General features: G+C 44.9%; 1 protein-coding gene across 1 annotated transcript in view; it reads right to left on the bottom strand.

Moving 5' to 3' along the window:
* SPDYC (speedy/RINGO cell cycle regulator family member C) overlaps positions 1 to 27,543 on the bottom strand; it is a 74,181-nt gene that overhangs the window by 25,395 nt on the left and 21,243 nt on the right. Inside the window, exons 2-6 of the mRNA XM_077463484.1 lie at positions 10,717 to 10,952; positions 7,136 to 7,194; positions 6,031 to 6,116; positions 2,445 to 2,616; positions 2,056 to 2,347 (exon numbers count right to left, since the gene is read on the bottom strand). Coding sequence (XP_077319610.1) covers positions 2,056 to 2,347; positions 2,445 to 2,616; positions 6,031 to 6,116; positions 7,136 to 7,194; positions 10,717 to 10,921 — 814 coding nt within the window. The 5' untranslated portion in view covers positions 10,922 to 10,952. The remainder of the gene's footprint in view (positions 1 to 2,055; positions 2,348 to 2,444; positions 2,617 to 6,030; positions 6,117 to 7,135; positions 7,195 to 10,716; positions 10,953 to 27,543) is intronic.

The raw sequence follows: 27,543 nt of genomic DNA, 5'->3' as shown, positions 1-27,543 counted from the left end.
AAACTAATGCAGAGTTCCATTAAAAAAAGAAGGGTGAAAAAACAAAGTGTCCACACAAATTAATTAAGTAACATCCGTGACGTGTCTTCAAGAGCATGCAGAGTGCACCCTTGTGACCACAAACTGTATATAAATTGCCTGCTTACCAAAAGGCGATGACTGCAAAAACAGTCTCGCCCAGCCTCGGGAAGTAAGGTCTCCCTCAACCCTATAGATATTCCAGAGCCTCCGTATAAAGTACTCAAAAATATGAAGCAAAAGACTTCCATAGTGTAGCATGTAAAATCGATATATTTAATGAAAAGAAAAAAAGTTAGCACTCACAGATTAGTAGTCAGACAGCCGAAAAGTTACTCGGGATAAATAAGCGTCCAGTGCGGCCTCAAATATCTCGCTGTACTTCCTAGTTCGTATGTCCATCCACCGTTTCGCGGCTAGCGTGAGGACATCACCGTCAAGGCCCCACCCTATGCGTTGTCAGCAACAGGACGTCTGGGGATTGGCTAGTCCCCAGATGTCCTGTTGCCGACAATGAGTAGGGTAGGGTTTTGACGGTGATGTCATCACGCTAGCCGCAAGACGGTGGATGGCCTCTTGGCCTGCCGTGACAAGGGGGAAAATTAAAAGTAGGGAAAGACACTTGACAGCCTGCTCCTAGGATGCCGACCCACTTCTGGGTACCTCACTTCTGGCAGATGTAGTCCTCTGACCGCCCATCCCAAGATTACAGCAAAAAAATAAATAAAAAACAAATGCAGCGGGAAGCCTGGCCTCAGGACAGCACCTTGAGAGCTCCTAACCCCCCACAAAGTGTTTCCTCAGGAGGAAACAAAAACCGACATGTGGGAAGGAGCCGCCTTTTAAAGTTTGGTGGAAGTGCGTTTCCTGACAAGTGGGAGGAGACACTCTCGTGCTGTCCTGAAAGTCATAAAGGGAAAACCTATTTTCCAGGCCACACTTATGATGCAAAGCTTATGACAAAAAGGAGACAGAGGCATGCATTCCCTTGAACAAAACAAGCAGCATTTTTTCTATGCCAGTACCATTACTGAGCCAAGATCTCTAGGTACATCCTGCAAGACAAGTGTCATGGGAGAAAAATTGTGGCAACCACCAGTGCTGTGGGATTGTTTGAGTGCCACTGAACACCAATGTGTGCTGGGGTTTTACATGGTCACCAATTACCAATGCTTGCTTGTTTTGTGGTGGCGAGGGAGCCACTTAAAAGATTCTGGATTTTTCATTACATCTAGCCATTGCACACTGACAATTTATCCTACAAGACAAAGCTTCCCTTCTGGAATGGATGGAAAAGTGCAATATTAATCTTGTACAGGTTAATGGTCAGGAAATATGGTGGCTCTCATGCAGATTGGGTTAGGGAAGCTCCTCCACTTGGGACAGAAATATTTAATAACCCAAAAAAAAACCCTAAGCGCATAAATTCCAGTCTCAGACTGCTGAAACATAAGTTTTGTCTTATGCCTTTTCTAGTGGACAGATTACACATGTGAAAGCCAAACACCTGAAAGACAGCATGTGAAATGTACTTGTATCGAGGGCTGTGGACTTGTTGCCAGACTGTCTAGGGAGGGCTCCCTGACTGATCAAAGCTCATCTGGGTGCCTGGCTGATTAGGTCACTGGTGAATTAGGATGTACTGATATTCTAAATTTTGCATTGTTCATGTGGTGACTGCCCCCATTTTTGACGTGCATAAAAACATGCATCTTTTAAACCTAGTTCCTGTTTTGCACCCAAGCTAGATCTTGGGTGCAATTCTCAGCTATACCACCTTGTTCCTGTGGCAAGGAAGCAGCTGTTGGCAGAGGCACCCAGGCAGGGCGCTAGATGGTCTGTCACAATCAATCTGGCTTTTATGAACTTCCTTGTCCAAGCACCTATGAAATCAGCTTTGATCGCACACTATATTGAGATATCCCAGCAATAGGCGGGCTGTTTGTCAATTTAGTCACCAGATACAAAACCTCAAATGCGTTCTGCACAAAGCAAAGATTGTTAGACTAGGGCAATGCGTTTGAAGATTTAACTCACTGTTGATATCGTAGACAGACTCTGGATCCAGAAGCATAGGTGGGGGCAAGATGAGGTCTTGAGACCACTCACAAGTTGAAAAAGTAAATGAGCTTAATTCTGGTGAAGAGTTGTTGCTAGCTATTGTATCAGAGTCCGTGCTGGACCTCCGGCAAAGAACACAGCTGGTTGGAGTCACACCAGGACCTCTAGGAAAGAGGTCTTCATTTCGAAGGTAACTCCTGAGTGCCCCACTATGGTGTATTGGACGATTACGGCGCCATACCCAATGAGAGGAATCTTTAGACATCACCTGCACGGCAAAAAAAATAAAAAATTAATATACACACACACACGCTTTTATCCTAGTGAATCAGAACACAGAATAAAGAGATTGATTATAAACTTGCCTCATCACAGCACTTCCTGCTCACAACTGCTCTGTATTTCATTCTGGACCACAAGTGGTCTCGGAGATGTAGAAACTGGGGGTAGTTGTCTCGCCATGATTCACCCAAAGCCCAAGGAAATATTTCATATTTGTAATCCTCTTCATCTTCCTCCATGTCATTTGCAAGATATCTTGAAGAAAATCCAAATGCAATTGAGTTTGTTTACATAAACAAGTGGCAGCCTTATTGGATATTAGAGAATTATAATATACTCTTAAAATTTTAAACCCACAACAGTAAAATCAGTCTATATATGCAGCATAGCATGCTTGATATACTCACTGTGGTACTTAAAGGGGTTAATCTCTGCATTGTGTAAAAAGGCAGTTTTATCCTGTATGCACAGATCCTTCTCTCCTGCACCATCTTGGGAAAGCCAGATAACCCCAACAGGGTAGCCAACCTGTAAATGCTCAGTTGTGCCTTTTATGCTGGAGAGAATATTTAATTGTTTGCAGAGCTAGCCAGGTCACATACTGGTACCACACATGTGGGAGTGTATACATGCTAAAGTGGATATCTACTTGAACTCAGCACTGGAGAAACTACAGTTCATCACGGACCATACAAAATCAGCCAAAAAAGTTAGAGTGGCAATATTTGAACGTCAAAAAGATGTACAGGCTGTGGGCACTGTGGGGAGGTTTGAACGATTTTCATATTACTGGGTTTAGTAACACTTTAAGGTATCCCTATGCTTGGCAGACTAGCTTTTCTACTTAGGGTGTAGGCGATATAGGAAAAGCATTTTAGTCAAATTTTTGTTCTGTTTATGCGATTGTCCATTTGTCAATAAACCATGACGACATGTCTTAATTTTGTGCACCTGTCTGCTGTTGGTCATTTAAAATCCCACCCATTCAGGGGGAATCTTTGACTAGCTTTTCTATACACCTTGGAATTGAACATGGGAAGCTTAGACATGCATTTAACAAGACAGAGTAATTCATTTAAGCAGGCTGTAAAGGAGTTTAAAAAGAGGGCACTGCACCTGGTGACCTTTGATCTCCATGTTGCTCAGGTGGATTCTCCACCACTCAAAGGTTGTCTACCCCTGGTCTAAAGAAGTTAACACACTCCTAGGTGCAGTAGCAAACGTGAGCTTGTCTGCATCAGCAGGCTTTGGGTTTGCCTATAAAAACCTGGGCTGAAGAGCTGCTTAAAATTGCTCTTACATCACTATGTGAGGTTTCCCGGCCGACTCAGATTTTCCCATAAAGAGTTACCGGTCACCTTCTGAAACAACATTACAAAGTTTAAAGCACCCCTTACCCCTCACATACCCATGTATGCAACACATTGGTATTACCAACAGTGAGGAAAAAAAAATCCCAAGTCCCTCATTTATATAGTTAATCGAGCTGGGTGACTCACAGGTAGTGTCACCAGCACCTTCCACTTTCCAGAAGGTTCTCATGTTTTCTGGAAAGAGGTGGAGCTACCTGGGGTGTTCTGAGGTGCCCTGACCAATCCTTAATCTGAATTGGCAGGCTGCCTTAAATACCCAGAGACCAGCCCAGCTGGGGAAGAGTTGAGTGGGTGGAAAAGGGAGACCGAGTATTAAACCTCGTATACACTAATCGGATTGCTGCCAAGGGTGCTGTGACTGGAAAAGGTTGAGAAACACTTGTCTACGGTAGCCTTGACAACTGCATGCCAAAGGCAAACGCCAGGGAAAAGAAAAATGTTCCTGCACTATAAGTGTCTGTTGTGCAGCCTATAGACCCAAACTAGCAAGTTATACCTACACAATCTCGTCCTCTCCCACAGGCTTTAAGACTAGTCCCTGCAGCCTCTTCTCCCCTATGCTGCAGTAGTTGAAGGACCCACATTAAAGTGGTTGTAAAGCCACTTCTAGATAACTCCCACCCCCTCTATTATAATACAATAACTATGACATCAGCCATGGAGGGGGGAGAGTGCCAAGGAGTCACATGATCTCAGAGAGCCGCTGTATTATCGGTACAGATAAGCATATTACATAAAAGACATGAGGGAGGGGGAGCCAGAGCAGGGCTGTGGATGACTGAGGCACGGGAACAGACCATGGTGTCAGGGCTCAGCAGCTATGATACACAGTGGTCAGTTTACAGAGGGGGAGGGAATAGCCAGGCAGGATCAGACAGTTTTTTTTTGGTGTTACAGGGGGCCAAATTCTACAGCACAAGCACCGTGCCATTTTAACATGCTTTAAGCTTTTTTTGGGTTAACAAAAGTTAAATTCAGAGTCCATTGGACGCTAAAGGGACTGTCCTCTGGCTGAACACAGTAGAGAAGAGCATCTACTGCCAGGGAGTAAAGGATTGGCCAAGAAACTTTGTGGCCCCCCCAGATCCAAACAAGCATTTGACATTTGAAGTGTGATGGGCAGCCATCTTTAGGTGGGCTTGAACAAGGCTTACAGCACATGGGGGAATCTCTCGCTCTCAATTGCTACACAAGTCATTGTACTGAATTACTTCGTTTCCAATCTGCATTGCTGCAATGTTCTGTAAAATGCATTATTGCAACCTTGAGGTTTTCTGTACAAGGTGTACAAAACTCCCCCCATAAATGTTATTTCATGCTGGTATGATTGGCTCACTGATTTCCCCAGCAGTGTGCATTAAGCTACAAGTCAGATATTGAGCAATCCCTGCAATAAAAATGTAATTTTTGGTTAGCTACTCCCAAAGGGAAATCATGTCTTCAGCCTGGTTCACACTATAGGATGTCTGCAGGCCATGTTGCATGGGCATAGCAGTCCATTCACAAGTTTCATGCCAGAAAAAGGTTGCAGTTTTCAAAATGCAGTGGCTGGGAATCACATGGTGCTTTTGTACAACGCATTTTGTACCTGGCAGTTCATACACCTACAAATGCAGTTTTTAGATGCAAGAATAAATGGTAGCCCTGCAGGTTTTAAAACAGCAGTATGCGAGATTCCTGCAACCACCTGCAATAGTGTAAACCAGGCCTAAAAAGAATAGACTTCACTGCTTTCTTCATCAGAGCCCTTCAAGTGCAGCTGCTGTTAGATTATAAAGCCACTCCCATGCAGGATGCACTCAGCACATGGACAAAGTTTTTTTTAAGAAATCAAAGAAATCTGCAGGCTGAGAATGCCAACTGGAGTGTTCTGGAGGGAGCCAGGTCCCCCTGCCAAAAATAGAAACACACACACACACACACACACACACACACACACACACACACTAGAACAGCAGGTGAGATTGCTGTAACAGTACAGTGGCTCCGACCTGAGCCATCAGGTTTTTTGTTCAGGGTTGAACTGCTGGGTGTTCTCACACATACTTTAAACTCAGACATCTGATGAGCTTGCATAATCTTGATTCCAGTCATTAGAAAATGGCTCAAAGGTTTGATCTAAATTTATGCGGAAACAGGCACAGGATTTGCAAAATAAGCAATTACTAGGAAAAAAGGTATGGGTGGGTTTACATTTAACTTTTCAAGAAAGTGTCATTAGGCTTTAAAGATTCGATTCTGTACCATGCATAGGTATTTCATCTATTTTCATAAACAAGTGGAAAAAGATACTTACAGAGCAACAAAGAAATTCATTGCTGTATATTCTCTGACTCGCAGGCCTGCTCGTTTGAAGTACGCAAGCACCATTGCTATGAGATACTGCATGGAAAACAAAGCAGTTCAGAAAAAAAAAAAAAAACATTTTGTAAACAGAAACAAGCACATTTGAAAAGTAATTTAACTGGTAACTTAGCTTCATTTCATCTCAAAGCCAGCACAAGTGTATAACAAATCTAAAAATTGAACAGAACACATTTACTACAGCCTCCCCATCCTGCGCAAGACAGTCCAACATTTCTCGTAAGTGTATGCTGCATTGATCTGATGCTGCATTTGTCAGCTGCTGACTCTGCACACCGAACGGGGCATTCAATGGCTGATTGCTAGATTCTCAGGTTTCTGTGAGCAGAGAGCCAGGAACAGTCAAGACTGCCAGCTGTCACTCCACCCTTTTGGGCAGATCCGCCATGTTTGGGATTTTTTCTGAGCCTGGTCTGCCAGACATCAGTTTGCTGTTGGCTAAGAGATCACAGCTGAGCTCTATAGGAGAAGTATTACCAAATGGCTTTGGTTATGCTACTCTTTTAAGGCATGCTGTGTAAACAGCCCATTCATTCTAAATTGGCTGGCAGCACATCCTAAAGCCCCATACACTATCAGATTCCGTTTTTCTTCAGATTTACCAAAACCATGTAGTGCAAGGGCCTGCCTGACTGCATACAAATTGACCTCAGATATATGTTTGTTAAATATGAAGAAAAAATCTGCATAAAATCTGATAGTGTGTATGGGCCTTAACTGTACATAGTTTAAGTCTGCTAAATATATATTTTAGTTGAAAAGCAGCCAGTGTCAGTAGAAGACTGCCCCCTGCCTGCATGCTATAGAGCAGGTACCTTGCTTTCTGTGTCATCTCTGCAAACAAAATGCACATTCCCTGCACTTGGCACTCTAGCTCAGAAGGGGGTGTGCAGAACCTCTGTAGAGGGCACCACTATGGGTGCTTACATACCAGCAGTGTGAAGAGATATGGTTCAGCCAATTTCAGTTTTGGCAAGAGACATGTTACCATGAAAGCCTGTATGGAAATAAGCTTTTCTGCTACCACTTAAACCAACCTTGTCAGAGATCCGAAGGCAAACATCCATTGACAGGAACTGCTGAATGATGTCACAATCTGCAGATTAAATGCAATTTACCAGTTTAGCATTGGGAATAAAAAATATATAAAGATATAAATACACAAAATCACTAGTTTCTGGTAGAGCTGCACAATTCTGGCTAAAATCAGAATCACAATTTTTTGCTTAGAATAAAGATCACGATTGTGGCGCAACATCTTTCACAAAAAAAAAAAAAAAAAAAAAGGCTAACTTTACCGTTTAATTCATCGAAGTGTATTTTTTCCCCAAACAAAATAACACTATTTGCGCAGCAGTCTTTCAAGTGCAACAAAATATTGCAACCACCACCATTTTATTCCCTAGAGTCTGCTAAAATATATATGTTTGGGGGGTTCCAAGTAATTTTCTAGCAAAAAATACTGATTTGAACTTTGTAACAAAACAAGTGTCAGAAAAAGGTTTAGTCTTTAGTGGTTAAACTTTCCTCATTTACACACCAAAGTTCATTCCTTTGAAGAACGAAAAGTTAGTCTTTAGTTATCTAGCAGCTCAGTGTTGTGAAAAACGTGGCAGACTGCCTTTGTTTTCTTTTGACAGCTGAGTGAGCAGAGAACTCCATCTACACTTGTCACACAAATGAATCTGGAAATTCTGCATAGAGATTGTAAGGGGGGGGAATAAAAAAAAAAAATTAAATGATCATGCAGCTCTAGTTTCTGGTGAAGAAATTCACAGACCCTAAAAAGTTCAACCTACTACAAGCAGGAATCCTAGACTTTTGCCCAAGCCTCAGTGAATGGATGAACCTACCTATGAACCCCAAGGGTAGGAATATGGGACTAGATGCTGAAATCCTGGTAACCCAAAAAACTTAAAATCTACAGGTTTTTGCCTTCATCACAGCCTTAAACCTTGCACACGAAGAGTCCAGGCCAACTTCTACAACCAGACAATAGTGCCTGAAAATACGTACATATTTCCGTTTCTGGAGATCTGACTCCATGTCTAAAAAGGTTTTCATACAAGATTAACAGACTTTTCTAACAGAGCCAAATGGAGAATTTGTGAATAGTTGCTGAAGTTGTAGAAAATCTTGTGTGAAAACATTTATAAACTATTAAACATTCTAAAAAACTCAAAGCATGACAGCCAGAACAAAGTGTTATTTCAATGTGGTGAGAAAGTTGGAAATTCAATACACAAGTGTAAAATGCAATGAGCAGAGGTGTATAAAATGTGCATCCTGCAGGTCTGTAAAAGCTCAACTGTTGGTACTACCTGCGTAGCTGATGTGTAGAAAAACCCAATTGTAACCATTACAGCCAACTGCCGTCAGTCCTACAGATAGCAACTTGTGGGAAAAATAAATAAATGTCTAATCTGCATGAAATACACTGGCAGCAATAGCAGATAAAACGTGAAGACCATTCAATTTTTTAATAGCAATGATCAGAACCCCCACCAAGAATTGTAACCACTGTCACCAAAACTGAGCAATAGAGAAACAATTCAGATGTCACCAGGACATTGAATGGAACACTACCTGTACTAGTGACAAGTGATTGAGAGGATTATTTTTCCTCAAAAGCATTTCCCCTTGCAACTTTAGGGCAAGCGAATTGAAATCTCACCTACAGGAAAGGCAAGTGACAGGGTTTAACCCTTCCCTACAATATTTGGCTATAAAACTACATTGTTTAAACTAAAGCCATGTTAAGAAAGATGGCATAAGAGGTTAACTGTCCAGTTACTGCTTTAAAGCTTCAAGGCTAGCAAGTAGTGCACCGATTCCAACATCAATGAGAAAAGTCAAAGCTTGGGATCCAAACAAGAAACCCACTTCTACTTGGAAGCATCTACAACTAAATACCCCTCTTGTTCCAAAAAGGGTCAGCTACAGCAATTTTTAAATGTCAGGAGCCACCAAAATCCACAAAAGAATCTGAACACTGAGTAGGCACATGGGCTAGCACCCTACAGAACACAGGTAGCCTAGACACACTGGAATGATAGGTACAGTAGTAACTTGGATTACAAACCTAATCTGTTCCAGAACTTTTACAGCTTCCACTTGTAATCCAAAAGCACTCGTATAGCAAAGCTAGTTCCCCATAGGAGTCAATGGAAACTCAGAATTTGGTCGTGTCACGGCTAGTGTATACAGTACTCACATGTGGTCAGAGGTGGGGGCCAGAGACACTTGGGAATGGAGAGCAGCCCAGTGTGGCTCCGAGCAGCCCTGCACACCCCAGAGCAGTGATGGTGAACCTTGGCACTCCAGATGTTTTGGAACTACATTTCCCATGATGCTCATGCACTCTGCAGTGTAGTGGAGCATCTTGGGAAATGTAGTTCCAAAACATCTGGGGTGCCAAGGTTCACCATCACTGCCCCAGAGGCTTGAATCCTGCTAGTCTTGCAAGAAAAAACGCTTGCCAACGTCAGGCTTTAAATAAAGACAGCTCAAATTTCAAAATGCTAGTAAACCTCGTTACTCAATTGGAGGTTGTACATCAAGAGGCCTATAGAACGTAGGCATTTACCAGATGGAACAAAGCAGCTGCAGAGTACTCAGGGAACTGAAGGTTTGACCCCAAAAACATTCTATCCTGGAGTAAAAGCAACCACCCACCTGAAAGGTATGCTAGAGCAAAATGAAAGTGTTAGATCTGCTATTCTGTGCAGCGACAGACCCTGAAACCAACCTCACTAATATAAAAAAAGAGGGGCATTCCCCCTCAAGTGAGACTTACACCCTGACATTTGCACACGCCCTACAACATGGATGACATCTCAAAAAAGTGGTAACCACACTTAAGGCAGCCTAAGACACCATAATCTGTAGCCCAGAATGTCAAAACAGACTGGGTGCAAGTAAAGGCATGACAAATTCCCCAAAAAAATAAAAATAAAAAATAAAAGCAAAGGAGATGGGAGGCTATTCTGACAGGGTGCATTCGATACAGGAGTGTAGGAATGTTAACAGCATTCAACCCCTTCATATCAAACTCAAAGGAAAGGTGCCCAGACCCCACCACATTGCCACTGTGGAAATTGATACCCCCTCACTGGCCAAGCATACCAATTGCAGCCTCTGGCTTCTACAATGGCAGCACACAAGCCATTCTGCCTCAAAGCAGTTTGTCCTGCTCGCCGTGTTGTCCAAAACTACTGCTTCCTAGAGAGCAGTAGGTAGGTTTACAGAAGCTTAGGAGGCAGGTATTGCAACTGCTGCAAGTCTGAACAGAAGGAAAAAAAAAAAAAAAAAAAAAGAAGAAGGGTTCACTACAAAATTACATCCCAGCACCTGTCCAACTACTAAATTGGGCACAAATGGAAAGGCCGTCATAGCCATCATGTTTCCTTAATCAGAGTTCCCCCATGGTGGAGTGGTGCAGCAATCCCTTAACAGCCAATAAATCAGAAGGACATTATGCTGGTCCTGGATGATAGGAAACAAGCCAACCTGAGGGACAAGGGGGTGGGAAGGGTGTGTAACTGATTCTTTCCTGTAAAGGGAGAAACCATATCATCTCATGTTACTGTCCTGGAAAACTGGTGAAACTGTTTCTTACCCAAGAGCTGATAGAAGGCCTGGCGTTCATGAGGCAGGAGGCTGATTGTCCTTGCCACCTTTGTCCTGGCTGCCGAATCCTCTCTCTCAGGGATTCGCTGCTTGAGCGCTCCAACAACCCTTGAGTGCTGATGTCCCTTGACCATGTTCTTCACCCCGCTGCCAGCAGTAACTGTGGCCCGAGGAGAAGTGCGTACATGTCTCATGGTGAGATGGGAGACAGACTTGAGGGTTGATCTGCAAATGAAGGTGATGTTATTAGCAATTTAAAGTGTGTAAAAATAAACATGTATTGGTCTGTTAAACATTACATGAAGGGTTTTGTTACAACTGTTGATCTTGCCAGAAAAGTGATAATGTGCTGCGTTCTCATCAGTTATTGTTCCAAGCCATCTCTGTCCTACAGTCAGTTGAGAAGTGTTTTGCAACCTTTTCCTAGGTTGACAAAGCTGCTCCACAGTGAGTAGGCATATAGTCACCAAGACAGAAAAGCTGTTGCTGGCAGGATGACCAGGTATAACAAAATACAGCCACATATCGAGGACTGGTAAACTGCAATAGGTTACATTTTTGGTGTTGGGTTTAGATACACTTAAAGGGGTTGTAAAGTTAAATGTTTTTTCACCTTAATGCATTCTATGCATTAAGGTGAAACATCTGACAGTGCCGGCCCCCCAACACCCCCCCCGTTTTACTTACCTCACCCCTCGAATGTCCCACGCTTGTCCCAACATCCTTTCCACCGTTCAGCCTGGCCGCTGATTGGCTGGAGTGGATGGAAAGAAGCGCAGCCATTGGCTCTCACTGCTGTCAATCACTTCCACTGACGCGGAGCGCCGGGGCCGTGTGATGCAGCCGGCGGCTATAGCCGCTCGCTGTATCACAGGAACGCTCCCGCAGATGCTTCTCACCATGCGAGGGAGCTTGCATGAACGTGTGAAGCATCTGAGGGAGGAAGCAGAGACAGCCGCCGAGGGACCCCAGAAGAGCAGGTTCGGGGCCACTCTGTGCAAAATGAGCTGCTCAGTGGAGGCAAGTATAACATGTTATTTAAAAAAAAAAAATAATAATTTCACTTAACAATCCCTTTAAGCTGATTGACACAAGTGCTGCTGCATGATGCATTTTCAGTGCACTTTTGTAGTGCGACTACCTAAAGATCCTACGGATTTGCCCCCTTAAAAAAAAAAAAAAAAAAAAAAAAAAAAAAAAAAGCAATATTGGATTGGTTTGCAAAAGTTATCACTTCTCCAAAACTATGGGATAAATGTAGGGTTTATTTTTACTAGTAATGGCAATCTGATTTTTAGCGGGACTGCAACATTGCTGCAACTCTAACCCCAAATGACTTTGGGGACCAGTGATATTACATTGATCAGTGGTATAAAAATGCACTGATCAGTGTAGAAACTGACACTGGCAGGAAAGGGTTTAACACTAGGGGGCAATCAAGTGGTTAACTGTTCCCTAGGTGTGATAACTTTAGGGGGCTGCCAGATCACTGTCCGATGACAGTAGATCCATCATGTTATCTGTCAGAATGAGGATACACCTTGCTTACAAAGGCAGATCCCCATTCTGCCTCTGTACTAGGAAATCGCTTGCGGACAACGAGTAGGTTTGACCCACGGGCACACTGCCACAGCATGCATCAGGCACAAGCTGGTGTACAATGACAGCAATTCACCCAGGACAGCCAACCTGCCGCAGTACAACTGTGGTGGCTGGTCTTATGCAGGCCATACATGGTCAAATGGCGAACAAATTTTCTTTTCAAAAATCAGAAAGTTGTGTGATCCGATGCCACCATTGATTTTTGAAATTTGGCCAACCAAGCCTTCAATTTCACCTCATGTTGCTACAGAAAAGAATTTGTGGCTTGGAATCTTCTCTCCATAAATTCTTATTACATTCCTCGCACGATTCTCCCATCGATTAGAAAACCAGAGTTATACCTACCGGTAACTGTCTTCCAGGGCAGTCTCAGATATAGGGCTCCTCCCTCCAGGACAGGAAACACATCAACCCAATCAGATAAAAAGGGTGGTCCTCCAGGCCCTCAAAGACATAACACTAACAACCACGTTAGTACACATCCTCACCACTAGTCAATCTAAGTAACACTGGGTGGGAACCAGGCTGTCCTGGAAGACTCCTAGGAAAAAAAAATAAAATAAATAAAAAAAGTTACCGGTAAGTAACTGGTTTTCTCCTATAGTCTTCCAGGACAGCTTCTGAGATAAGCAACTCACCTTGTCAGTGGAGGACCACTGCCTGGAGGACCTTACGTCCAAAAGTCTGTTCCTTATCAGACAGTAAATCCAGACGGTAATGTCTTGCAAAAGTAGAGTAGCTGGACCAAGTTGCTGCCTTGCAGATCTCCTCCAGAGAGGCTCCAGCCTTCTGTGCCCATGAAACAGAAACAGCCCTGGTAGAGTGCCTTAACTAAGGGAGCCTGCTTCCCCTCTAACTCATAGGCTTTATCACCAATCCACCTGGTGATCGACTATTTGGACGCCTTGGAGCCCTTGCGAGCGCCCGAAAAATTTACAAAAAGCGAATCCATCTTCCTGAAGTCCCTAGTGGCTTCCAGAAAAACTAAAAGGCTTCTTCTAACATCTAAAAACTCTCAAAGATCCTACCTCATCCTTGTCTGAGGTTGAAAAAAAAAAAAAGTCAAAATGTCCTGTGTCCTATGAAAAGTAGACACAACCTTAGGAAGAAAACTAGGGTCAGTCTTAAGCACTACCCTGTGCTCTAAAATTAACAAAAAAGGCTCCCTGATTGAGAGAGCTTGCAGATCACTCACCCTTCTGGCTGAGGTGATCGCTATCAAAAAAACAGTTTTCAGTAATATCCATTTAAGGGATTCCTTCTCTAAGGGTTCGAAGGGATCTCGGGTCAAAGACCTTAGGACCAAGGACAAATCCCAGGTAGGGGAGGTCTTCATCTTCACTGGCCTGGATCTAGCCAGAGCTTTGAAGAAGTTCTTGAAAGGATTCTGCTGGAGAGAGGACTGAAGGAAAAAAACACTTAAGGCTGCCACCTGTACCTTTAGGGTGCTGATAGAAAGACCCAGCTCTACCCCTGCCTGAAGAAATTTTAAAACTGCTGGGACCCTGGGATGCCCAACTCCCTGTTCCCGCAACCAGGAGTTAAACCTTTACCCTATCTTGGAGTAAATCACCCTAGTTACCGGCTTACGGCATTCCAACAGGGTTTTAACCACTCTGAGAAACCCTGCGATCTTAAGAGCTGTTCCTCAGATACCAGGCCGCAAGCTTGAGTCTCTCCGGGGATGTAGAATGGGCCCCTGGGAAACCAAATCCTCCCTGACCAGAACAGGGGGTGAACGGCCAACCTCTTCAGACTGGCAATCCAGGGTCTCCTTGGCCAAAAAGGCACCACTAAGATGAGGTCCGTAGCTTCTGTCAAGAACTTCTGCAGAACCTCCGCAATCATCCTTACTGGAGGGAAGGCATAACAAAGACCAAATTGCCAAGGATTGGCAAAGGTGTCTAACCCCCTGGCCTGATCCTGCAGGTGAATGGAAAAAATAAAAAAATAAAATAAACTGTTACCTTCCTGTTTCTTTCTGCGGCTTGTTCAGATAAGCTACTGCTACATTGTCTGACCGAACCTGCAAATCCCGCCCCTCTATCTGGGACTGGAAGGCTTCTATTGCTTTCAAAATCACCAGAAGCTCCTTTTGGTTTGAGGAATGACCTGCCTCTACTTTCGACCAGGTCCCCTGGGCTAAGGCGCCCTCTAGATGGGCACCCCAACCAAACGCACTGGCATCGGTCGTGACCACCACTGCAGCCTGTCGGGACCAGGGAAGACCCTTGTCCAGGTAGACCTGGGCCCGTCACCACCACAGATCTCCTGACGGTGGAGGATAGGTGCATAACCTGATCCAGGCTCTGCTCCTTGCTGTCCCAATAAGGGAGCACAAGACTCTGCAACGGGCACCGATTATGCCTTGCCCAAGCCACCGCTGGAAAACAATGTCGTCAGTCCCAGGACTCAACCTCTCTGATCTGGGCTTCCCGACCTGATTGAAGCTGGGCTACCGCCTGCTCTACCTTCCTAAACTTCTCTGCCAGGAGAAACACCCTCATTTCCACAGAAGAGACCCTGTACCCTAGATACAGGACCTCCCGTGAGGGGGGTCAACTGGGATTTTTCCTGGTTGATCAGCCACCCCAGACAACGCAGGAAAACTAATGCCTCCTGCAAGTCTTTCTCCAGCTGTTGGGCCAAATGGGCTATAGATCGTCCAAATATGGAATCACGGTTATAGCCCTGAGCCTTAACAGGGCCAGCGCCTCTGCCAGTACCTTCATAAAGATCCTTGGTGATGCTGAGAGCCCGAAAAGGAAGAGCCCAGAACTGGAGGTGTACCACTCCTGTGCTCGTTTGGACTGCTAACCTGAGAAACCTCTGGGACTCCGGATGAATCAGGATGTGTAAATATGTATATCCCTGTGGTCCACCGTGGCCATGTGACACCCCCGAAACAGAAACTTGGACTCCATCCGAAACCGTTTGCATTTTATGAACCTGTTCAAGGAGTGGAGATTCAGGATCAGCCTGAATTTCCCTGAAGGCTTCTTTACCACAAAGACGTGGGGGTAAACACCCAAGCTTTGTTCCTCCTGGTGCACCTGTACAAACACCTCTTGGCCTACCAGGCCAAAAGAAAACCCAGGGCCATCGCCTTCTCTTGGTAACCCGATTACCTGAAAATTTGGGAGGGGAACTGAACCAAACTCCAACCTGTAGCCGTTCCTTATTACATCGCATATGAACGGACTTTCGGTTGAAGTGACCCATTGTGGAAGGAACTTCCCCAGCCTTCCCCACCGGGACACAGGAGTCACTGGGTTTTAGAGGTGGATTGAATAAGATTGCTCCTCAAAAAACTTTGCTTCAGCCTTCTTTTCTCTGGGAAAGCTCTTATCCTTCGTGCGCTCTAACGCCTCTTGCAGGCCAGAACAAGTGGTCCCTGAAAAGGGTAATCCACACAGCTTCAGTGAATGCAGCCAGAATGGCCGCATGGCTTAACGCAGCAGACCTAGCGGCTAATTTAACTGACTCGAGGCATCAGCCAAAAACCCTACTGCCTTGAACAGCAACGGGAAGGACTTCAGTTGTTGCCTGGAAGTACCGGCTGAAATATGCGACTGCAACTGGGTAAGACAACACTAGATTCCTGGCCACACAGGTAGCTGCTAGGGCTGGTTTAAGCCCAATCAAAGCAGCATCCCAAGCCCCCTTAAGCAGTACATCTCCCCTCTTATCCATGGGGTCCCTGAGTGAACCCATGTCAAAGGCCAAATCCATCTTCAGAGACTTTAGCCAAAGGGGCATCAAGCTTAGTGACCTTGTTCCAGGGATGCACTGCATCAGTCTCAAAAAGGAACCTCTGTTTAAGGCTGCCTGAAAAAAAAAAAAAAATAAAAAAAATAAAAAAAGCCTTTCAGCTGCTCCCACTCCAGCAAAATCGCCTCAATCAATGATTTATGAATGGGGAATACCCTGTCTGTCTTTCTGTGCACTTGACCTCTGATACATCAAGTCATGCTTTGAAAGTTGGACCTGTTCTTCCGATTTCCAGACCGATATCGCTTTAAGAAGGTCGCCCACGTCATCCCAAGATAACTTGTATCTGGATGCACTAGAGGACTCTTCCCCCCTCTGACTAAGAAGTTCACTCTGTCCGAGAGGAGACTAGCGACCTTGGGACCCTCTCCTTATCCACCTCCTCCTGACTTAGCTCAGATAAGGAAGGCATGCTCACAGCCCTGGGTAAGGAAACAGAGGGACCCTGCATCCTAGCCATCATACTCTTAAACGACTGGAAAGTGTATGCAATCTCATCCTTGTGTCAAAACTTTGTGACAAGCTGCCACAGAGTCATCCTTAACAAGGCTACTGACACTCAGGGCAAAGCAGCTTCTCCCAGTGCCCAACTTAGCCCCACACACGACACATTTCCTTCTGGGCAAGGGTATCTGGGCTCTATCCTGTTTGACCTAAAAGAAAAACAGGCTCCCATTAGAATACCACTCCTGACCCACACTTTTTCCTAGGGTCTGCCTAGGAAATGCCCCCCTCACCAGCAGGTTCCCCACCACGGGAGGTTACTACGGTCAAAGTGACACCTCAACCCCCCCAGTGTAAGTCCTGGTCTGCCCTCACCAAGCTTACCTGGGAGGTGCTGGAACCTGCACCACTGTGCCCTCCATGGTTCCTGTATTTACTCAGTCTGAGCCTTTATACCGCTCCGGACGGCCCTACAGCCACATCGCTGCGCCTTGGGGACTGGAACAGGTCCCGTGGTGCCCCCTGATTATGCGATTCCTGGCGGAAGTGCATCTCATTTCCAAATGACGGAACGCAAAAACTCCGCCCACTCACACCATTCGTTCCTACGACCGCACCGCTCCATGCAGTACTCGAACGTCTCGTCCGCCATCCGATCGGCCAGGTACAAGCGGTTAGTGAGATAGTGGGGAGATTGCCACACATCGGGGTCCCGCTCTCTGAACGTTTCTGGCAGCGGAGACTGTTAGCACCCCTCGGTCCGATGAGAGGGAGGAGAGGGTAGCTAAGGGCAAGGTCCACCAGGTGCTCCCCAGGACACCCCCTGAGATAAGGAGCTCCCCTGCTAGTTCCAACATGCTCCTTCCCATCCGGCAGGAAAAAAAAAAAAAAAAAAAAAAAAAAAAAAAAAGGCCTGGAGGACCACCCTTTTTATCTGATTGGGTTGACACGTTTCCTGTCCCGGAGGGAGGAGCCCTATATCTCAGAGGCTGTCCTGGACGACGGAGAAAATAGTTTGTTTTTCAAAAACTTTTCCAACATAATCACTTCATTAGATTGAATTTCATGCGGAAATTTATACGAAAGTTCTTAGATACGATTTTTGAAAGAAAATTCTTTCTAAATTCGAACAGTGTATGGTCAGCATACAAATGGTTAAAATGCATTTACGGTGCATTTCCATTAAAGCCTATGGGGCAGAAAATGTGCTACAACAGCACCTGCACTTTTCAAAAGAATGTCACAGCTGTGCTGCATTAAGTATAATTATGGGCAAAACTTCTCTTCATTCTGGATAGAACAGTCCCATAGTCAAACAGGAAGTGAGGGTAAATCCCTTGCAAAGGGAATTTCTTGGGGACCCCCGGGTCACTAGAACAATTTCCCTTCAGTTCCTTTTCTGGGGACAAGCCAAAATTCAGGCTTTACCTGCAATAATGGTAAACAGGACAAAGGCTGAAGCTCCTTAAAGCAGAGCTTCAGTCCCCATAAACTTTTATTCATTTAAAAAGCTGCCCCTGTAATTACTTGTACATTTAAATTTAGAATACTGTTATAACAGTATTCATGCCCATTTCTGAATCTTTAAAATGTACCCGATCTCAGAAGCAGGCAGCTGGCCACCTATTGTGTGGGCATCTCAAACCCCCCTTCTGTCTTTTTCAAGGGTTTGGTGCAACTGGCTACCCAGCATAAACCTGATTGTGTCTGCACGGTAATGACACCACAGTTGATTGCAGGCTGTCATGTGTTCAAATACTGCAAGATTTTGTTAGGCTTCCCAAAGACTCCTGGGCTAGACGTCTGTATACCAGGAGTCAATTGGAATCGCCTTATGACACAACCGGAATCTGGAACTTGGTTTTAACCACTTAAGGACCAGCCTTGTTTTGATATTTTGGTGTTTACACATTTAAAACTTTTGCTAGAAAATTACTTTTTCTCCTATGTTTGGGGGGTTCCAACACCCTTGAGAATAAAATAGCGGTCGTTGAAATCCTTTCACACCGTATTTGTGCAGCGGTCTTACAAGCGCACTCTGGAAAAAAAAAATCACTTAAAAAAAAAAAAAGCAGTAAAGTTAGCTCTTTTTTTATATTGTGAAAGATAATGTTACGCCAAGTAAATTGATACCAAACATGTCACGCTTCAAAATTGTGGAATGGTGACAAATGTTTACACTTAAAAAAAAGCTACAGGTTGCATGTTTTGCCTTACAGAGAAGGGCTAGGGCTAATATTGCTCTACCGATCGTGGGCATACCTTACGTGCGGTTTGAACAGTTTTCATACGCGAGTAGCGCTCACATACGTTTGCTTCTGCATGCGAGCTCTGTGGGACAGGGCGCGTTAAAAAAAAATAAGTTATTTACCTTTGTTATTTTTACAATTTTAAAAAATTTTCACTTTTGTTCCTATTACAAGGAATGTAAACATCCCTTGTAATAGAACATGTCAGGGCCTCTAAATACAAGATCTGAGGACTTTTTGACATCAGATCTCATTTAAGGCTAAAAAGGCAATAAAATATTGTAATTTAAATGGTTTAAAAGAATTGGCCCTTTAAGAGCTATGGGCGGAATTGGTGTTTTGATGTCACTTCCGCCCAGCATTTGTATGGAGACGGGTGGTGGCCATCTTCCCCTTACTTGTCTCCATACTGAATAAGCAGGACACAATCGCCTCCGTCGACAGCTCCGGTAAGCAGCGGAAGGCACGAGGAAGGGCCCCTCTCCCGCCACCAATAAAAGTGATCTCACGGTGAACCTGCCGCAGGGACCACTTATCTTGTAGCAGATAGCCCGCTGAAGGGGATACAGGGGTTATGGCAGCTAGCTGCTGCCATAACAATATTACTCTTCAAACAGCTGCCATAAAACTTTAGCGGGCTGTCCGTAAGTGGTTAAATGGGTGCACAAACAGCAATACAGACTGACAGGTGTCCTAAACCATCTCCACTATCCAAAAAATAAATAAATAATTGGTTGTACCAATGTGCAGGCACTACAGAGAATAAGGTAATTTCTATTGCCACGTAGTGCAGCACAATGCAGGATAAAACATTAGTGTTAACAAATGTTTAGTAAAATGGGACTTGACCTTACTTTGTTAACCACTTGCTGACCAGCTGCTGCAGTTTTACTGCAGCAGAATGGCTCAACTAGGTGAAGCGACATTACCGTGGACTTGACCTTACCTTGATAACCACTAGCCAACCAGCTGCCGCATTTTACTGCGGCAGAATGGCATGACACCGAGAACCGGGATCTGTGTGTAAACTGAGGGGAGAAGAGACCAACCGTGTGTTCATACAAAGTATGAACAGCAATCTGTCATCTCCCATAGACAGTCCCTTCCCCCCTTCTGTTAGAACAGAGGGAACAGTTAACCCCTTGATCACCCCCTAGTGTTAACCCCTTCCCTCCCAGTGACATTTTTGCATCAGTGCATTTTTATAGCACTGAGCGCTGTATGAATGACAATAGTCTCAAAAATGTTAAGTGTCCGCCATAATGTTGCAGTCCAGATAAAAAAAAAAAAAAAAAAAAAAAAAAAACTATAAATGCCTCCCCTATTTTGTAGACACTAACACTTGCGCAAACCAATCAATATACGCTTACTGCGATTTTTATTACCAAAAATATGTAGAATACACATCAGCCTAAACTGAGAAAACATGACCAGTTATACTTACCGGTAACGGTGTTTCTGGGAAGTCTTGAAGGATGGCACCCCGAGAGATGATTGGTCCACCCGACAGGAAACACAAAGTTTAAAAGCCCTGCCTCTCCCGTGCTCCTCAGTTGTGAAAAGTATTGACTCATATCAGTGCACAAGAGTGAAACCACCACAAAACTTTATACATTATGAATATACCTAAAAAGAGTGGGTGGGAAGTAGGCCTGCCGTCTTGGAAGAATTCCCAGAAACACCATTACCAGCAAATGTAACTGGTCATTTTCTCAAGTAGTCTTCCAGGATGGCACCCTTAGATATAGTAGCGCAGGCCTACCTTAGGGCGGGACAACCGCTTGTAGGACTTTCCTACCAAACGCCAGATCCTGAGGAGACAGCAACTCCACTCTATAATGCCTCAGGAAGGTGTTCTGGCTTGTCCATGTAGCCGCTTTACACATTTGCTCCACTGAAGTCTACAGCCCTTTCTGCCCAAGTGTAATGCGCCTTAAAGCGGGGTTCCACCCTAAAGTGGAACTTCCGCTGATCGGAACCCTCCCCCCCTCCGGTGTCACAATTGGCACCTTACAGGGGGGAGGGGGGTGGAGATACCTGTCAAAGACAAGTATTCACACCCACTTCCGGGCATAGACTCCCATGGGAGTCTGTCATTTCCTGTCCTGCCGCGCTGTCTGCTGGGACACACAGGTCCCAGCGACAGCGCAGACAATTCCTATTGCGCTGCGTGACTCGCGCATGCGCAGTAGGGAACTGGGAAGTGAAGCCGATCCGCTTCACTTCCTGATTCCCTCACCTAGAATGGTGAGGGCAGCAGCCGAGAGCTGAGCGATCGATCGGCCTCGCTGGAACCTGGGACAGGTGAGTGTCCATTTATTAAAAGTCAGCAGCTGTAGTATTTATAGCTGCTGGCTTTTAATTTTTTTTTTTTTGGTGGAATCCCTCTTTAAGGTCCCACAGGACTGCCATAACAATAATGAAATAGTAAGTTTAATCCACCTTGCTATGGATGCTCTAGCTTAGTGGACCTTCTGGCCAAAAATAAAAAAAATGACTGGACCTTCTAAACTTTAACAATTGACATCTAGACAATGAAAATAAATGTCTCCTGGGGATAGTTGCAAAAAGGAAGCACAATCTCTTGAGTTCTATGAAACTTCGAGGCTACCTTCAGGAGGTAAAGGGGGTCCTGCCCAAGTACAACCCTGTCAGCAAGTAAATGAAAAATGGCTTTTATTGAAAAAGCCTGAATGTTGCTTATCCTCCTGGCTGTTGTAATCGCTTGTAGGAAAGCCAAATTTAGAGTGATGCATTTTAGGGGAATCTGATCAGTTCAAATGGAGCTTTGGTTAGCCCCTCTAAAACCAAAATAGGGCCCAATGGCAGAAATTTAGACATCTGAACCAGGGACAACCTTTCTGACCGACAAGAACCCCTTAATCAGGGGGTCTAGAGCCAATGTCCTGTATAAAAAAAAAAAAAAAAAAAAAAAGCCAGGACAGGGCTGCAACCTGTACCACAAGAGTCTTAGTTGCCAGTCCCTGATCTGCATCAGCCTGGAGAAAGTCCAGGATGGCAGGGATCTCTTATTGTGAAGTCCCCCTCACCTGACACCAGAGTGAGAAAATCCCAGGTCTTGGCATAAATACGCCTGGTAACTGGCTTCCTACTTGAGTGTAGGAACTACTGTCAGAAAGGCCCTTCTCCCACAAGTTCAGACCGTCAGCCTGAAGCTGGGATCTAGGTGGTATACTGGACCCTGAAGGAGAATGTCCCACCGAACAGAAAGATGCTGAGGCAGGGCTATGGACCAACTCCAAAAGGTTGGAAACCAGGCCCTCTTGGGCCACCATGGAGCGATTTGGATCAGACTGCCCTCAGAGATACAACTTCTGTAGTACTCTCGGAATTAGACCCAAGGTGTGTGTGTGGGGGGGGGGGGGGGGGGGAGGCATAGGCCAAATCTGAAGCCAAACTTGGGCCAATGTACCCATCCCCTCCGATTGCCCTTCGTGGGAGAGAAGAATCTCTTTACCCTTCCGTTAGTTCTGCGAGTGAAGAGATCGATCTCTGGATTGCTGAAAGGCTGGCACACCAGCGAGAACACTTTGGGATTCAACTCCCATTCTCCCTGGAGAATCAGCTGTCGACTAAGAGTTTGCTTCAATGTTTAATGTTCCCTTTATATGTACTGCTGAAATTGTATCCGATGCATTAACCAGCCAAGAATCTCTAGGTCAGAAGAGCACGAGATCTGGTGCCTCTGATTTAGGAATGCCAAAGCTGTAGCATTGTCTGAAAGAATCTGGACCTCTCGGCCCCTGATCCTTCCCTCAAAAGCCTTAAGGGCCTCTGACAGCCAAGAGCTCCCGAAAATTGGAGGCGCTTCTCTGACCCTGGTTCCAAGAGCCCTGGGCTTGCAGTTCCTCTTGGTGCCGCCGCCCCCCCCCCCCCAAGCCATCGCATCCATTATTATCCTGAGGAGCTGAAGTTGGCCCCAATAGCTTCTGAGGATAAAGCCACCATGACTTTAGTCACATGGAAGCCTAGATCTATTACAGTAAGATGGCATCCTCCCCTGAGTGTAATATGGCTGGTCACGGTGAGCCGTCAGGAGGGGCAATTGTTGCAGCTGCTCTTAAACACTGCAGGCCCTGTGTATATTGCTAAAGGAGGTTTTTCTTCAACCATTACGTTTAAAAAAAAAAAAAAAAAAAAGTTTTTGCTTTAATCACATCCCAGAGGGAGACTAAGCATAGCATATCCTCATCCATTGCTCAGGACCTTCATACAGAGGAACAAGGAGAGAGATGGCAAATTTCCCTCTAGGACCAGGAAAAGGCTGAGGTCTCTTCTTCCAAAGAACCTGATGTGAAGTATCAAGCTCACAGGAAAGGTAGTTTCCAGTCACTCGCTGAACTGGTCCACTCCACATTTTTACTGCCAGTAACGCAATCAAATCGATGAGCCAACTCAGCTTTGGGTTCCCAAAAAGCACCCCCCTCCCCCCAAAACTGTTAATGCTTTTTCTATCCATTCATGGCCAAGAAAGAAAAGCTTATGTATTCTGAGTGAGCACCCAGATAAAAAAAGTTTTCCTCTGAAAAAGGTCAACACTATTCTATGGAGGAAGGGTTTTATGGGGAGTTCCAGCAATTATTGCTGCTGTATCTGCTAAACAAAAACCTGACTTGTACAGTAGACAATGCTCATATGCTAAAGGATTCAACAGATTTTTTTTATTTAAAAATAACTTATTTCACTGCAGGTTCAGTCAAACCTGCACTGGCTTTTAAAGGCCTACTGCCACATCACCCTGAAAGCTTTAGATCTTGTCTGATCTTGGAGGCCAAGCAGGGTCAGGCCTGGTTATTACCTGCATGGGAGACCGCCTGAGAATTCCATGTGCCGTAGGCTTCTAGGACCAGTTTACAGAAGTACTCAGTTATTCCTGATCAGCAGGCCCAGGGCTTGGCCAGCATAACAGAAGCGTTCTGTTTTACAGTTGACCCTATGAAAGATTCTATTCTCCAGGCCTCATGCCTAGGCTGGTACATGTGCATAGAATCCTATTAGCAATGCACCGAAATTTCGGCCGCCGAAACATATCAGCCGAAAATGCCCTTTTCGGCAATTTGCCGAAAGAGAAAACGGCCGAAAACGGGGCGTGGCCTGTTGGGGGCGGGGCTCCGCCCCTGGTGACGCCCATCATGGGGGGTGCATAGCGCAGGAGAGCTGCCTCTGCCGCCTGTTTGATCACAGCGCCGGGAACATCACAGCTTTCATTTCAATAGCTGTGTGTTCCCGGCCGCGCACCGTCACACAGCCCCTCCCCCTTGTCCGGGCACCTAGATAGACAGATCATCCGCAGGATTGGACGGATGATCTGTCTATCAAAGTGCCCGGACAAGGGAGAGGGGCTGCGTGTGACGGCGCGCAGCAGGGAACACACAGCTATTGAAATGAAAGCTGTGATGTTCCCGGCGCTGTGATCAAACAGGCGGCGGAGGCGGCTCTTCCTTGCACAGGCTGGCTGCAAAATGGGACACTGCCTGCAAAATGGGGCACACTGCCTGCAATGGGGGATGCCTCCTGTACCACGTCCTCTGACCACCTCCTGTACCATGTCCCCAGTCTCTGACCACCTCCTGTACCATGTCCCCAGTCTGACCACCTCCTGTATAAAAATATATTTTTAAAAACAGTCATTTTCGGTATCGGTGCTGTTTTGGTAGCGGTTTTCGGCCTAGTGTATTTTTCATTTTCGGCACCAAAAAACCCATTCGGTGCATCCCTAAATCCTATGGTTGAAAGATGGTCAGCCGAAGCACCATGCAAAAAGTTTTGACCAGTTTCCTTTTTATGGATAAGTTATTTGGAGACAATCTGGATAAGCACCGTATTCATTGGCATATAACACGCACCCCAAGTTTAGGAGGTAATTTTGAGGGGGAAAAACACACACACAAACACACAATTTCCAAATGGGAAGAGTTCTGATTAAGTTTATGTATTTTTCTTTTAAATGTGCTTCTCCAGTGCCAGGGGCATCTGCCTCAAGGCAGTCACGATGCCCTTCACCGTCAGGATTCAAGAGTTAAACCTGAGGTCAGTCCAAGGGTCAGAGAACCTGAGGGAGGTAACCCACAAAAAAACTAAAAAAACTAAAGCCTCTCGAGTTGGGGGGGCCTCTACAGCTGTCAAGGATCTGGCAGGAACAAACTCAGTTCCCATCCCCTTGTTTTCTCAGATCAAAACATTCCCAGAGATCGAGTGAAAAGTCTTACTTTGGATCACCTCTCTACTCAAAAAGTGAATCAATGGTCCCCTTGGTAGAGCAAGGATTAGGGATTTTCAAACTTTATGGTTCCAAAACCGTACAGGAATGTCAGACCCATTTTGGATCTCAAAGATCTAAACCAGGTTTGAATATCCATTCTCCTGGCATGGAGTCAATCTGATCAGTAGTCTCAGTCCTACAAGGGGGAGAACTTCTGGCATCAAGGATGCGCGCCCCCCCCCCGGTGCCATTCTTCCCCCGCTCACCAGAAATTTACGCTTCAAGGTAGAAAATCTTGATTTGCAGTTTGTAGCTCTGCCTTTTGGTCTAGCTATTCCACCTTGAGTGGAAACAAAGGTCCTGGCTCCTCCTTTAGCCAGGGAGATGGTGCAAGGTATAACAATACTAGCCTATTTAGATCTTCTCTTCATAGATCAATTTGGTAGCCCACTTAATCCAAACTTTGGTCACTGCGGTTAGCTACCTGGAATACCTAGGTTGGATGCTAAAACTAGAGAAATCCTCCTTGAATTCATCAAGGAGATTGCAGTACTTGGGGCGCATCAATGATGCAGCTCAAAAGAGGATGTTTTTTCCCCCTAGGAAAGGGTCAGTTCCATAAGGAAACTGACTTGAGTAATCAAAGAAAAATTATTCTATTCAGCCTTGGATGAATTTGTTGGGAAAGATGGTGATCTTTCGAGGCTGTTCCTTAAGTGTGGTTTCATTTAATACTGCTGCAAAACAGTATCCTGTTAACTGGGAACAAGGACCAAACTCTGGGCTTCCTAATGTGTTTATCCCCCAATGCGTGTCAGAGACCCAATTAGTGGTTGATATCCAAGAATCTTCAAAAAGGAATCCTACCAGTTACCTGGAAGGTTCTAACAGACAAGTCTTCTGGGCTGAGGAGCAGTCCTGGGAGAAACATCTGTCCTAAGGAAACGGTCCAAATCAGTGATCTTGTCCAATATTCTAGAGATTGGCAGTACGCCTGATCCTCGAAGATGGGTGTTCCAGATGTGGAACTTTGTGTCAAGGACAAGGGATCTGATGGCATATGAAATAGATGCCTTGATTTTTTTTTCTGTGGGATCAGTTTTTGCTGATCTAAGCGTTCTGTTCTGCCGCTTCCACGCCTTCTTCACAGGATCAAGTAAGAAGGGAAGCTGGTGATTCTTGTGGCTCAGGAGATCTTGGTTTGCCGAGATCGTAAAGATGGCAGTGGGGGACCCTACCACTATAGCCAGACATTCTCTTGCAAGGTCTGGTATTCCATCTTCCCTTACAAACACTAAATTTAGCGGTTTGGCTATCGAGACCCACATTCTGAAAGATTGTGGGCAGTTAGCCTCAGTAGCTCTACTTTGGTAAATGCTAGGAAGCTGGCTTCCAGAGTCAAGAATCTGGATAGCCTATTTCTCCTGGTGTAAATCCAGGGGTTGGCACCCCAGGAAATATGTCATAGGTAGGATCCTTGAATTCATAGATAGGATTAGAATTGAAGCTGGCCTTGAGTACTACAGATGTCAGCCTCTTTTCATCAACCACTCGCTTCTCTGGTTCATAACTTTATTCGGGGGGTAATGCAGATTAATTCTCTAGTCTGGTCACTCCTGAACCCTTAGGACTTATTTTAGTCCTGTCTGCTTATAGAAGCAGCCTTTTTTGGGAGCCAGTACGAGAGATATTCCCTTGGTCCTCTTGACAGGGGAAAAAAATTATTTGTTGCCATCTCTTCTGGAAGAAGAGCATCAGTGTTGGCTGCTCTCTTGTAAGGAGCCGTATTGGTTGTTCATAAGGCTGAGGCTGGATTGCAGCCTCATCTTGAATTCTTACTGAAGATAGCATCAGGTTTTCATTTAAACCAGGATATAGTTCTGCCTTAATTTTTTTCCAGAACTTAGTTTCTGTGGAAGAAGAGTCACTACATTTTCCTGATGTGGTGAGAGCGGTCAGGGCCTATTGAAAGTGACCGTTCAGAATCGTAAACAAATGTTTTGTGTGTGTTGCCAGATGGGCCTAAAAGATGACAGGCAGCATCGAAATCTACCGTTTCCAAATTGATTCATCAAGCGATTGTTCAAACTTATCGTTTTAAGAGGAAAGTTCTTCCTTTTCATATTAAAGTGCACTCCACCAGGGCTGTTAGTGCTTCTTGTGCAATGCATCACCAAGCCTACAGGGCTTAAATCTGCAAGGCCGCAACTTGGTCTTCAGTCCATAAATTTATGAGATGCTATCAAGTAGATGTAAAAACGCATGACATCGCCTTTGGGCACAGTATACAAGTTGCAGTACGAGTCCTCTAGTCTCTTGGTGTAGGGCTGCAACTAACAATTATTTTCATAATCGATTAGTTGGCCGATTATTGTTTTGATTAATTAAAGTGTGTTGTATAATTTAGTTAATATGTAAAGTTTTAAAAAAGGCAATTTATTCTTAAATATCTCTATGCAGTAGTAAATATAAATAACCAACTATATGGTTATGGAGCAAAATATTGAATCCACTCTGAGAACAGGAG

Source organism: Lithobates pipiens, unplaced genomic scaffold (genome assembly GCF_037356315.1).
Source record: "Lithobates pipiens isolate NorthernLeopardFrog02 unplaced genomic scaffold, aLitPip1_a1.2 Scaffold_10, whole genome shotgun sequence".
Lineage (NCBI taxonomy): Eukaryota > Metazoa > Chordata > Amphibia > Anura > Ranidae > Lithobates > Lithobates pipiens.
Note: the sequence above shows the minus strand (reverse complement) of the source record. Positions and strands in the feature narration are given on the sequence as shown.